The sequence below is a fragment of the Oncorhynchus kisutch genome, linkage group LG27 (assembly GCF_002021735.2).
Source record: "Oncorhynchus kisutch isolate 150728-3 linkage group LG27, Okis_V2, whole genome shotgun sequence".
Lineage (NCBI taxonomy): Eukaryota > Metazoa > Chordata > Actinopteri > Salmoniformes > Salmonidae > Oncorhynchus > Oncorhynchus kisutch.
Window position 1 is genome coordinate 43,713,835 of NC_034200.2, and position 13,126 is coordinate 43,726,960.

At 46.1% G+C, this 13,126-nt stretch overlaps 1 protein-coding gene across 4 annotated transcripts; it reads left to right on the forward strand.

Moving 5' to 3' along the window:
* Positions 1-3,843: 3,843 nt before the first annotated feature.
* Positions 3,844-12,910, forward strand: xcr1b.2 (chemokine (C motif) receptor 1b, duplicate 2). Of its 4 annotated transcripts, none has more exons than XM_020470153.2 (5): positions 3,844-4,227; positions 5,265-5,487; positions 6,387-6,544; positions 11,495-11,773; positions 12,060-12,910. In XM_020470153.2, the coding sequence occupies exons 1-5, from the start codon at positions 4,225-4,227 to the stop codon at positions 12,576-12,578; spliced, it is 1,182 nt and encodes a 393-aa protein (XP_020325742.1). In that variant the 5' UTR covers positions 3,844-4,224; the 3' UTR covers positions 12,579-12,910. The 4 variants fall into 4 exon arrangements, with proteins under 4 accessions (XP_020325742.1, XP_020325743.1, XP_020325744.1 ...); XM_020470154.2 differs by having other exon boundaries at positions 5,270-5,487; XM_020470155.2 differs by having other exon boundaries at positions 5,308-5,487.
* Positions 12,911-13,126: the final 216 nt, after the last annotated feature.

A 13,126-nucleotide genomic window follows, 5' to 3' on the forward strand; every position in this document is an offset into this window, starting at 1 on the left:
CCCAGCCTAAAACCCCAAACAGCAAGCAATGCAGGTGTAGAAGCACAGTCTGTCCATTTATCCATGTTTGACTAAATGTGAAACTGGGTTGAAAATGAGGAACAACGCGTAGTTTGTCCACACCACACTTGAACAGTGGTTAACAGTTTTCTCACTAACAACATGTTAACACTCTGAGAACCGGTTCACATGGTAGGTTGGTGTTAACATTATTATGATACTATAGAGAGGCTATAGATATGTGGTAAAATTGATCAAAACGCTGCTTTAGTATTGGATTCATCTCATGTTATTTCCACATCTTGGAAAGTGTCTCACACTTTGTAATAAGTCCTGCTATGTAACTCTATTCTCTGTGATCTGTACTGTAGTGGCTCTCTGTCATTCTATAGTATAAATCACCTCTATTCTCTGTGTTCTGTAGTGTAGTGGCTCTCTGTCATTCTATAGTATAAATCACGTTGCAGCGATGGACCTGACTCAGTCCGGAAGACCATGGTGAATGAGACCAGCTCTGTGAATGACAGCAACTACACTGATGAAGACTATGGTGATAAACAGTTAATCCTGCTGGGTGACGAGGTCGGAGGGTTAGAGGAGGTCACGGCTGGTTGCTTCCTGGTCATCTTCCTCCTCAGTGTCACAGGTAACTTGGTTGTTTCCTCCTCATCTTCCTCCTCAGTGTCATGACAGGTAACTTGGTTGCTTCCTGGTCATCTTCCTCCTCAGTGTCACAGATAACTTGGTTGCTTCCTGGTCATCTTCCTCCTCAGTGCCACGACAGGTAACTTGGTTGCTTCCTGGTCATCTTCCTCCTCAGTGCCACAACAGGTAACTTGGTTGCTTCCTCCTCATCTTCCTCCTCAGTGTCACAGGTAACTTGGTTGCTTCCTGGTCATCTTCCTCCTCAGTGTCACAGGTATCTTGGTTGCTTCCTGGTCATCTTCCTTCCGTCCACTTAGAATTCAGGCCAAATAGTTCAATCTTGCTTTCATTAGACCAGATCATTTTGTTTATCATGGTCTGAGAGTCTTTAGGTGCCTTTTGGCAAACTCCAAGGCCCTTCTCCCCCGGTTGCTCAGTTTGACTGGGCAACCAGTTCTAAGAAGAGTCTCGATGGTTACAAACTACTTCCATTTAAGAATGATGGAGGCCACTGTGTTCCTGGGGACCTTCAATGCTGCAGACATTTTTTGGTACCCTTCCCCAGATCTGTGCCTCAACACAATTCTGTCTCTGAGCTCTACGACAATTCCTTCGACCTCATGGCCTTTGCTTTGACATGCAGTGTCAACTGTGGTACCTTATAGGGGCTCCCAAGTGGCGCAGCAGTCTAAGGCACTGCATCTTACTTCTAGAGGCATCACTACAGACCCTGGTTCGATTCCAGGCTATATCACAACCCACCGTGATTGGAAGTCCAATAAGGCGGTTCACAATTGGCCCAGCCTCGTCTGGGTTTGGCAGGGGTAGGAATTGTAAATAACAAAGTTCTTAACTGACTTGCCTAGTTAAATAAAGGATTAATAAAATAAATATTGACAGGTATGTGCCTTTCCAAATCATGTCCAATCAATTGAATTTACCACAGGTGGACTCCAGTCAAGGTAAATAATTTAATCCATTGTAGATTAAGGCTATAACGTAACAAAATGTGAACAAGACAAGTGGTCTGAGTACTTTCAGAAGGCACTGTATCCCTTTCCTATAAAGGGGAAGTAGGCTGTTTTTAGATAGTGGTGTGGGATCGTTGGCAAGCTCCTACCAGTTCCAGTTCCTATATTGGCCGTCACAGCTACAGCTTCCAAGGCTACAAGGAAGAGCATGATGAAGCATCTGGGCTTGCAGCAATGTGTTGAGGTGGTGAACACTGGGCATGCAGCAACGTGTTGAGGCGGTGAACACTGGGCATGCAGCAATGTGTTGAGGTGGTGAACACTGGGCATGCAGCAACGTGTTGAGGCGGTGAAGACTGGGCATGCAGCAATGTGTTGAGGTGGTGAACAGTCCTGACAGGGACAACAGCAGATTGCCAGTGAAGAAAGTGTCATCTGACCCTGTAGAGAAGTTTTCATGGTTGCTCACAGATTTGGAGTCAAAGGGGCCTAAGACCACATTAACAGAATTGAAGACTCTTTGCTGTTCATCAAGATTTTTCAGCACATCCTTCCTTCTTTTAGTTTGATTGTCCTCATCATGTCTTTTGACTGTCTTTCATGTTCATCCATTAGCCCAAAAGGAATTATATCTGATTTCCTTGCCATTACATCTGAGTATTTGTGAGATAAGTGCCATTTAATATTAGGCTTTTAGTGCTCAAATTGTGGTAACTGTCTCACAACGACATGTCCTAAAAGCTCTTTGAATTAGTTCCTGAGGTATTGTTTGTCTTCGGTGTTTGGCAGAAATTGGGATATAGGAACTTCAAGGAATGTTGTGGGAGATGATCTGCACCAAAAGGTTCCATTATGAATGTTGTGGGAGGTGATCTGCACCAAAAGGTTCCATGATGAATGTTGTGGGAGGTGATCTGCACCAAAAGGTTCCATTATGAATGTTGTGGGAGGTGATCTGCACCAAAAGGTTCCATTATGAATGTTGTGGGAGGTGATCTGCACAAAAAGGTTACATTATGAATGTTGTGGGAGGTGATCTGCACCAAAAGTTGTTTTTATTTTTTTTATCTTTATTTAACCAGGCAAGTCAGTTAAGAACAAATTCTTATTTTCAATGACGGCCTAGGAACAGTGGGTTAACTGCCTGTTCAGGGGCAGAATGACAGATTTGTACCTTGTCAGCTCTTGGACCTAGATATGGCGCTCCGGTACCGCTTGCCATGCGGGAGCAGAGAGAGCAGTCTATGACTAGTGTGGCTGGAGTCTTTGACAATTTTTAGGGCCTTCCTCTGACACCGCCTGGTATAGTGGTCCTGGATGGCAGGAAGCTTGGCCACGGACATATACTGGGCCGCAAGCACTACCCTCTGTAGTGCCTTGCGGTCGGAGGCCGAGCAGTTGCCACACCAGGTAGTGATGCAACCCGTCAGGATGCTCTCGATGGTGCAGCTGTAAAATCTTTTGAGGCTCTGAGGAGCCATGCCAACTCTTTTTGAGGGCACAATGGTGCGATAGGGCAGTGTGGAGTGCAATAGAGATTGCATCATCTGTGGATCTCTTGGTGCGGTATGCAAATTGGAGTGGGTCTAGGGTTTCTGGAGTAATGGTGTTTATGTGAGCCATGACCAGCCTTTCAAAGTATTTCAAGGCTGCAGACGTGAGTGTTATGGGTCAGTAGTCATTTAGGCAGGTTACCTTACTGTTCTTGAGCACGGGGAAACATGCTTAAAACATGTTGGTATTACAGACTCGGTCAGGAAGAGGTTGAAAATGTCAGTGAAGACACTTTCCAGTTGGTCAGCGCATGCTCGGAATACACGTCCTGGTAATCCGTCTGGCCTTGTGAATGTTGACCTGTTTGAAGGTCTTACTCACGTCGGCTGCGGAGAGCATGATCACACAGCCGTCCAAAACATCTGATGCTCTCATGCATGTTTCAGTGTTACTTGCCTCGAAGCGAGCATAGAAGTTATTTAGCTCGTCTGATAGGCTCTTGTCACTGGGCAGCTCTCGGCTGTGCTTCCCTTTGTAGTCTGTAATAGTCTGCAAGCCCTGCCACATCCGACGTGCGTCGGAGCCGTTGTACTGCGATTCGAACTTAGACCTATATTGACCCTTTGCCTGTTTGATGGTTTGACGAAGGGAATAGCGGGATTTCTTATAAACTTCCGAGTTTGAGTCCCGCTCCTTGAAAGCGGCAGCTCTACCCTTTAGCTCAGTGCGAATGCTGCCTGTAATCCATGGCTTCTGGTTGGAAAATGTACGTACAGTCACTCTGGGTACGACGTTCTCGATGTACTTATTGATAAAGCCAGTGACTGATGTGGTGTTCCCCTTAAGAGCCAATAAGATAGAGCTCTCCCCTCAGGCGCCAAGAAGGAATACTCATACGTTAGACTAAATAATGTGTCCACTCATCCATTTTTTACTAAATGTGAAACTGAGTTGAAATTGAGGAACAACATAGTCTGTCCATTTATCCATGTTTGACTAAATGTGAAACTGGGTTGAAAATGAGGAACAACGCGTAGTTTGTCCACACCACACTTGAACAGTGGTTAACAGTTTTCTCACTAACAACATGTTAACACTCTGAGAACCGGTTCACATGGTAGGTTGGTGTTAACATTATTATGATATTATAGAGAGGCTATAGATATGTGGTAAAATTGATCAAAATGCTGCTGTAGTATTGGATGCATCTCATGTTATTTCCACATCTTGGAAAGTGTCTCACACTTTGTAATAAGTCCTGCAATGTAACTCTATTCTCTGTGATCTGTATTGTAGTGGCTCTCTGTCATTCTATAGTATAAATCACCTCTATTCTCTGTGGTCTGTAGTGTAGTGGCTCTCTGTCATTCTATAGTATAAATCACCTCTATTCTCTGTGGTCTGTAGTGTAGTGGCTCTCTGTCATTCTATAGTATAAATCACCTCTATTCTCTGTGGTCTGTACTGTAGTGGCTCTCTGTCATTCTATAGTATAAATCACCTCTTCTCTGTGGTCTGTAGTGGCTCTCTGTCATTATATAGTATAAATCACCTCTATTCTCTGTGGTCTGTACTGTAGTGGCTCTCTGTCATTCTATAGTATAAATCACCTCTATTCTCTGTGGTCTGTACTGTAGTGGCTCTCTGTCATTCTATAGTATAAATCACCTCTATTCTCTGTGATCTGTATTGTAGTGGCTCTCTGTCATTATATAGTATAAATCACCTCTATTCTCTGTGATCTGTATTGTAGTGGCTCTCTGTCATTATATAGTATAAATCACCTCTATTCTCTGTGGTCTGTACTGTAGTGGCTCTCTGTCATTCTATAGTATAAATCACCTCTATTCTCTGTGGTCTGTAGTGTAGTGGCTCTCTGTCATTCTATAGTATAAATCACCTCTATTCTCTGTGGTCTGTACTGTAGTGGCTCTCTGTCATTCTATAGTATAAATCACCTCTATTCTCTGTGGTCTGTATTGTAGTGGCTCTCTGTCATTCTATAGTATAAATCACCTCTATTCTCTGTGGTCTGTAGTGTAGTGGCTCTCTGTCATTCTATAGTATAAATCACCTCTATTCTCTGTGGTCTGTAGTGTAGTGGCTCTCTGTCATTCTATAGTATAAATCACCTCTATTCTCTGTGGTCTGTAGTGTAGTGGCTCTCTGTCATTCTATAGTATAAATCACGTTGCAGCGATGGACCTGACTGAGTCCTGGAAGACCATGGTGAATGAGACCAGCTCTGTGAATGACAGCAACTACACTGATGAAGACTATGGTGATAAACAGTTAATCCTGCTGTGCGATGAGGTCGGAGGGTTAGAGGAGGTCACGGCTGGTTGCTTCCTGGTCATCTTCCTCCTCAGTGTCACAGGTAACTTGGTTGCTTCCTCCTCATCTTCCTCCTCAGTGTCACAGGTAACTTGTTTGCTTCCTGGTCATCTTCCACCTCAGTGTCACAGGTAACTTGGTTGCTTCCTGGTTATCTTCCTCCTCAGTGTCACAGGTAACTTGGTTGCTTCCTGGTCATCTTCCTCCTCAGTGTCACAGGTAACTTGGTTTCTTCCTCCTCATCTTCCTCCACAGTGTCACAGGTAACCTGTTTGCTCTTCGTCATCAACAGCGTATTCGGTGATGTCTAGGTAACTGTGTGTTCTGTGTTGTCTAGTTAACGGTGTGTTCTGTGTTGTCTAGTTAACTGTGTGTTCTGTGTTGTCTAGGTAACTGTGTGTTCTGTGTTGTCTAGTTAACTGTGTGCTCTGTGTTGTCTAGCTGACGGTGTGTTTTGTGTTGTCTTGGTAACGGTTTGTTCTGTGTTGTCTAGTTAACGGTGTGTTCAGTGTTGTCTAGTTAGCGGTCTATTCCATGTTGTCGAGGTAACGGTGTGTTCAGTGATGTCCAGGTAACGAACAGTGTCCTCTGTATTGTACTGCTTCTTGACACAATGCTTAAACCGGGAGGCAGCCGCAGCAATGTGTCAGAGGAAACACTGTTCACCTGGCAACCGTGTCAGCGTGCATTGTGCCCTCGACAGGAATCGCTGGAGAGCGATGGGACAAGAACATCCCTGCCGGTCAAACTAACCCGGACAACGTTCGACCAATTGTGCGCCCCCTCATGAGTCTCCCGGTGGAGGCCTGCTTCGACAGAGCCTGGACTCGAACCCAGGATCTCTAGTGGCACAGCTAGCACAGCAACGCAGTGTCTTTGACCACTGCGTCACTCTTGAGGCCCCTGTGTTGTCTACTTAATGATGTGTTTTGTGTTGTCTAGGTAACGGATTGTTGCTGGTTGCCTTGTGTCGTTATGAGGACCTAAGGAGGGTCACCAACCTGTTCATCCTAAACCTGTTGACCTCTGACCTCCTATTTACCCTGACCCTGCCCTTCTGGGCCGTCTACCAACTCTCCCACTGGATGTTCGGTGACCTGGTGGGTATGACCAACCCTGACTTCTGATCTCTAACCCTAACCTCTGACCTCAACCTCTGACTTCTAACCTCTGACATCTAACCTCTAACCCTAACCTCTAACGCCTAAGGAACGTTAAGGAAATGAAACACTAGCCACTAGCTACTTTAATAATGTCTACGTATCTTGCATTACTCATCTCATCAACCTCCTAACCTTAACCCTAACCTCTGACCCTAACCCCTGACTCCTAACCTTAAGCCTAACCTCTGACCCCTGACTCCTAACTTTACCTCTAACACTGACCTCTGGACGCTAACCCTAAACTCTGACTCCTAATACTAACCTTTGACTCCTAACCCTAACCTCTAAACCTCAAACTCTGAATCCTAACCCTAACCTCTAACCCTAACCTCTGACCTCTAACCCTAACTGCTGACTCCTAACCATAACCTCTGACCTCTAACAATAACCTCAGATATCTAACCCTAACCTCTCACTCCTATCCCTAACCTCTAACCTCTAACCCTAACCTCTGACATCTAACCCTGACCTCTGAACTCTAATCCTTTTCTCTGACCTCTAATCGTAACCTCTGACTCCTAACACTAACCTCTGACTCCTAACCCTCATCTCTAACCTCCAACCATAACCTCTGATCTCTAACCTTAACCTTTGATCTCTAACTCTAACCTCTAACCCTAACCTCTGACCTCTAACCCTAACCTCTGAGCTTTAACCGTAACCTCTGATCTCTAAACTTAAACTCGGATCTCTAACCTTAACCTCTTCCGGCGCCGACAGAGATGGCCGCCTCCCTTCGTGTTCCTAGGAAACTATGCAGTTTTTAGTTTTTTTACGTGTTATTTCTTACATTAGTACCCCAGGTCATCTTAGGTTTCATTACATACAGTCGAGAAGAACTACTGAATATAAGGTCAGCGTCAACTCACCATCAGTACGACCAAGAATATGATTTTCGTGAAGCGGATCCTGTGTTTTGCCTTTCAACCAGGACAACGGAATGGATCCCAGCCGGCGACCCAAAAAAACGACTCTGTAAAAGAGGGAAACGAGGCGGTCTTCTGGTCAGACTCCGGAGACGGGCACATCGTGCACCACTCCCTAGCATTCTTCTCGCCAATGTCCAGTCTCTTGACAACAAGGTTGATGAAATCCGAGCAAGGGTAGCATTCCAGAGGGACATCAGAGACTGTAACGTTCTTTGCTTCATGGAAACATGGCTCACTGGAGAGACGCTATCGGAGGCGGTGCAGCCAGCTGGTTTCTCCACGCATCGCGCCGACAGAAGCAAACATCTTTCTGGTAAGAAGAGGGGTGGGGGCGTATGCCTTATGGCTAACGAGACGTGGTGTGATGAAAGAAACATACAGGAACTCAAATCCTTCTGTTCACCTGATTCAGAATTCCTCACAATCAAATGTCGACCGCATTATCTATCAAGAGAATTATCTTTGATTATAATCACAGCCATATATATTCCCCCCCAAGCAGACACATCGATGGCTCTGAACGAACTTTATTTGACTCTTTGCAAACTGGAATCCATACATCCTGAGGCTGCATTCATTGTAGCTGGGGATTTTAACAAGGCTAATCTGAAAACAAGACTCCCTAAATTGTATCAGCATATCGATTGCGCAACCAGGGCTGGAAAAACCTTGGATCAATGTTACTCTAACTTCCGCTACGCATATAAGGCCCTGCCCCGCCCTCCTTTCGGAACAGCTGACCACGACTCCATTTTGCTGATCCCTGCCTACAGACAGAAACTAAAACAAGAAGCTCCCACGCTGAGGTCTGTCCAACGCTGGTCCGACCAAGCTGATTCCACACTCCAAGACTGCTTCCATCACGTGGACTGGGATATGTTTCGTATTGCGTCAGATAACAACATTGACGAATACGCTGATTCGGTGTGCGAGTTCATTAGAACGTGCGTTGAAGATGTCGTTCCCATAGCAACGATTAAAACATTCCCTAACCAGAAACCGTGGATTGATGGCAGCATTCGCGTGAATCTGAAAGCGCGAACCACTGCTTTTAATCAGGGCAAGGTGACTGGTAACATGACCGAATACAAACAGTGCAGCTATTCCCTCCGCAAGGCTATCAAACAAGCTAAGCGTCAGTATAGAGACAAAGTAGAATCTCAATTCAACAGCTCAGACACAAGAGGTATGTGGCAGGGTCTACAGTCAATCACGGACTACAAGAAGAAAACCAGCCCAGTCACGGACCAGGATGTCTTGCTCCCAGGCAGACTAAATAACTATTTTGCCCGCTTTGAGGACAATACAGTGCCACTGACTCGGCCTGCAACGAAAACATGCGGACTCTCCTTCACTGCAGCCGAGGTGAGTAAAACATTTAAACGTGTTAACCCTCGCAAGGCTGCAGGCCCAGACGGCATCCCCAGCCGCGCCCTCAGAGCATGCGCAGACCAGCTGGCCGGTGTGTTTACGGACATATTCAATCAATCCCTATACCAGTCTGCTGTTCCCACATGCTTCAAGAGGGCCACCATTGTTCCTGTTCCCAAGAAAGCTAAGGTAACTGAGCTAAACGACTACCGCCCCGTAGCACTCACTTCCATCATCATGAAGTGCTTTGAGAGACTAGTCAAGGACCATATCACCTCCACCCTACCTGACACCATAGACCTACTCCAATTTGCTTACCGCCCAAATAGGTACACAGACGATGCAATCTCAACCACGCTGCACACTGCCCTAACCCATCTGGACAAGAGGAATACCTATGTGAGAATGCTGTTCATCGACTACAGCTCGGCATTCAACACCATAGTACCCTCCAAGCTCGTCATCAAGCTCGAGACCCTGGGTCTCGACCCCGCCCTGTGCAACTGGGTACTGGACTTCCTGACGGGTCGCCCCCAGGTGGTGAGGGTAGGCAACAACATCTCCACCCCGCTGATCCTCAACACTGGGGCCCCACAAGGATGCGTTCTGAGCCCTCTCCTGTACTCCCTGTTCATCCACGACTGCGTGGCCACGCACGCCTCCAACTCAATCATCAAGTTTGCGGACGACACAACAGTGGTAGGCTTGATTACCAACAATGACGAGACGGCCTACAGGGAGGAGGTGAGGGCCCTCGGAGTGTGGTGTCAGGAAAATAACCTCACACTCAACGTCAACAAAACTAAGGAGATGATTGTGGACTTCAGGAAACAGCAGAGGGAACACCCCCTATCCACATCGATGGAACAGTAGTGGAGAGGGTAGTAAGTTTTAAGTTCCTCGGCATACACATCACAGACAAACTGAATTGGTCCACTCACACAGACAGCATCGTGAAGAAGGCGCAGCAGCGCCTCTTCAACCTCAGGTGGCTGAAGAAATTCGGCTTGTCACCAAAAGCACTCACAAACTTCTACAGATGCACAATCGAGAGCATCCTGGCGGGCTGTATCACCGCCTGGTACGGCAACTGCTCCGCCCACAACCGTAAGGCTCTCCAGAGGGTAGTGAGGTCTGCACAACGCATCACCGGGGGCAAACTACCTGCCCTCCAGGACACCTACACCACCCAATGTTACAGGAAAGCCATAAAGATCATCAAGGACAACAACCACCCGAGCCACTGCCTGTTCACTATCGTCCAGAAGGCGAGGTCAGTACAGGTGCATCAAAGCTGGGACCGAGAGACTGAAAAACAGCTTCTATTTCAAGGCCATCAGACTGTTAAACAGCCACAACTAACATTGAGTGGCTGCTGCCAACACACTGACTCAACTCCAGCCACTTTAATAATGGGAATTGATGGGAAATGATGTAAAATATATCACTAGCCACTTTAAACAATGCTACCTAATATAATGTTTACATACCTTACATTATTCATCTCATATGTATACATACATACTGTACTCTATATCATCTACTGCATCCTTATGTAATACATGTATCACAGCCACTTTAACTATGCCACTTTGTTTACATACTCATCTCATATGTATATACTGTACTCGATACCATCTACTGTATCTTGCCTATGCTGCTCTGTACCATCATTCATTCATATATCTTTATGTACATATTCCTTATCCCCTTACACTGTGTATAAGACAGTAGTTTTTTGGAATTGTTAGTTAGATTACTTGTTGGTTATTACTGCATTGTCGGAACTAGAAGCACAAGCATTTCGCTACACTCGCATTAACATCTGCTAACCATGTGTATGTGACAAATAAATTTGATTTGATTTGATTTTTAACCTCTAACCCTAACGTCTGAATTCTAACCCTAACCCCTGACTCCTAACCCTAACCTCTGACATCTAACCCTAACCTCTGACATCTAACCCTGACCTCAGACCTCTAATCATTTTCTCTGACCTCTAATAGCAACCTCTGACTCCTAACCCTAAACTCTAACCTCTGATCACTAACCCTAACATCTAACCTCAGACCTCTAACCCTAACCTCGAACGCTCAAACTCTGACTCCTAACTCTGACTATGACTCTGACCCTCAACCCTAACCTCTGACCCTAACCTCTGACCTCTAACCCTAACCTCTGAGCTCTAACCCTAACCTCTGACCTCTAACCCTAACATCTGATATCTAACCCTAACCTCTGACTCCTAACCCTAACCCTAACCTCTGACATTTAACCCTGACATCTAACCCTAACCTCTAACCCTCAAACTCTGATTCCTAATACTCACCTCTGACTCTTAACCCTAACCTCTAACCCTAACCTCTAACACTAATCTCTGACTACTAACCCTAACCTCTAACCCTCAATCTCTGAATCCTAACGCTTACCTCGAACCCTAACCTCTGACCTCTAACTCTAACATCTGACCCCAGGCTTGTAAACTGTTGACGGGGGCATACTTTACCAGTCTCTACAGCAGCATGATGCTGCTGACCTCTAACCCTAACCTCTGACCCCTAACCCTAACTATAACCTCTGACCCCAGGCCTGTAAGCTGTTGACGGGGGCATACTTCACCGGTCTCTACAGCAGTATGATGCTGCTCACCTCCATGACGGTGTACCGCTGTGTAATAGTCGTCGCGTCCCGCTGGACAGTCGTTCCCCGGAGACGACTGAGGTACGCATTGGCCGCCTGCACGGCATCATGGGTAGTCAGCCTGGCCGCCTCCCTCAGTGATGTCATATCCTCCCAGGTACAGGAAGTGGAAAACGGGACAAGAATATTCATCTGTGAGGTCTCACCTGGAACTACGGATGAGGAGGTGGGTTACGGTAACTTAGAATAAAAGAGATATGTCCGCTCACTGTTTACTGCTCTTAGTAGGGATGTTTGTTTAAGCTTTCAGTGATACACGTTTCCACTGACATGGTCTTTGTATGTACTTTGTGTTTCAGCAAACAGTGAGTGGACATTCCTGTTTCTAATTGTGACCAGTGTTTCCAATGTTGGATATTTCATATATAACCCCTCTGTCCCCCAGAAGCTGGATATTCATAGATAACCTCTCCCTCTCTCTCTGTCCCCCCTCTCTCTCTGTCCCCCAACAGCTGGGCTACTACCTGCAGGTGTCCCTGCTCTTCGTCCTCCCTCTAATCATCATCATCCTCTGCTACAGTGCCATTCTCAGGACGGTCCTGGTAACTGCGACCAGGAGACAACACCGCACAGTGCTGGTGGTCTTCTGTATCGTGGTAGCTTTCATCGTCTGCTGGGCACCGTACAACCTATTCATATTCGTCATGTCTGTCTACACACCTGTAGACTGTGGGGTCAAGGAGCGGCTGCATGTTGTGTACGTTGTGTGTCGTATTGTGGCCTACGCCCACTGCTTCCTGAACCCTGCTCTCTACATGCTGTCTCACTCCTTCAGACGACATCTCTGGTCGCTGTTGTGCTGTCTGATGGGGGAGGAGATTGTAGGGCAGGGGGGAGGAGGGGAGAGGAGTGTGGGACACAGTTCATCCCACGTCACCCCTAGACCAACCGGACCTGCTGTGGTGCTTCAGAACCCCAGAGAGAATAACTATACAGCTACATGGATGGAGCTAAGAACGGAGCAGGAATGAACCTTCTATTGGCAAAGGGATTTTTCCTTCCCCTTCTAATGGTTAGAAAAGGCCATGTTTAAAGCTTTGGATCTGAGGAATGAGGAAGTGAGATTAGCCAAAACAAAAACATTTGAATCCCTGATTATGATTCTGTGATATTCTGTGTTCAGTCCAGAGATGATTCTGTGAATAAGTCTATGCTATATTCATAAAATATGAAGACAATATATTTTTTATGTAGAATATGTGAAATACTATATTATCAATGGTTGATGTAAAACTGGAAATACATGCTATGTGTGGTTTGAGGTGGTATGCTAAGTAAATAAAAAGCTGTGTGTGCAGAAGTAGCACATGTGTATTTTTTTGCATGTGGCTTGGGTTAGGTTTAGGGTTAGGCTGGACCTGTCTGGATGCTGGCTTGGGTTAGGCTGGACCTGTCTGGATGCTGGCTTGGGTTAGGCTGGACCTGTCTGGATGCTGGCTTGGGTTAGGCTGGACCTGTCTGGATACTGGCTTGGGTTAGGTTTAGGGTTAGGCTGAACCTGTCTAGACGCTGTCTTGGG

Excerpts from the sequence above, each read along its gene's own strand:
- xcr1b.2 (XM_020470153.2), top strand. Across the intron at positions 6,545-11,494 it reads ACTGGATGTTCGGTGACCTG|GCCTGTAAGCTGTTGACGGG; the intron begins GTGGGTATGACC and ends CTCTGACCCCAG. Across the intron at positions 11,774-12,059 it reads CTGGAACTACGGATGAGGAG|CTGGGCTACTACCTGCAGGT; the intron begins GTGGGTTACGGT and ends GTCCCCCAACAG.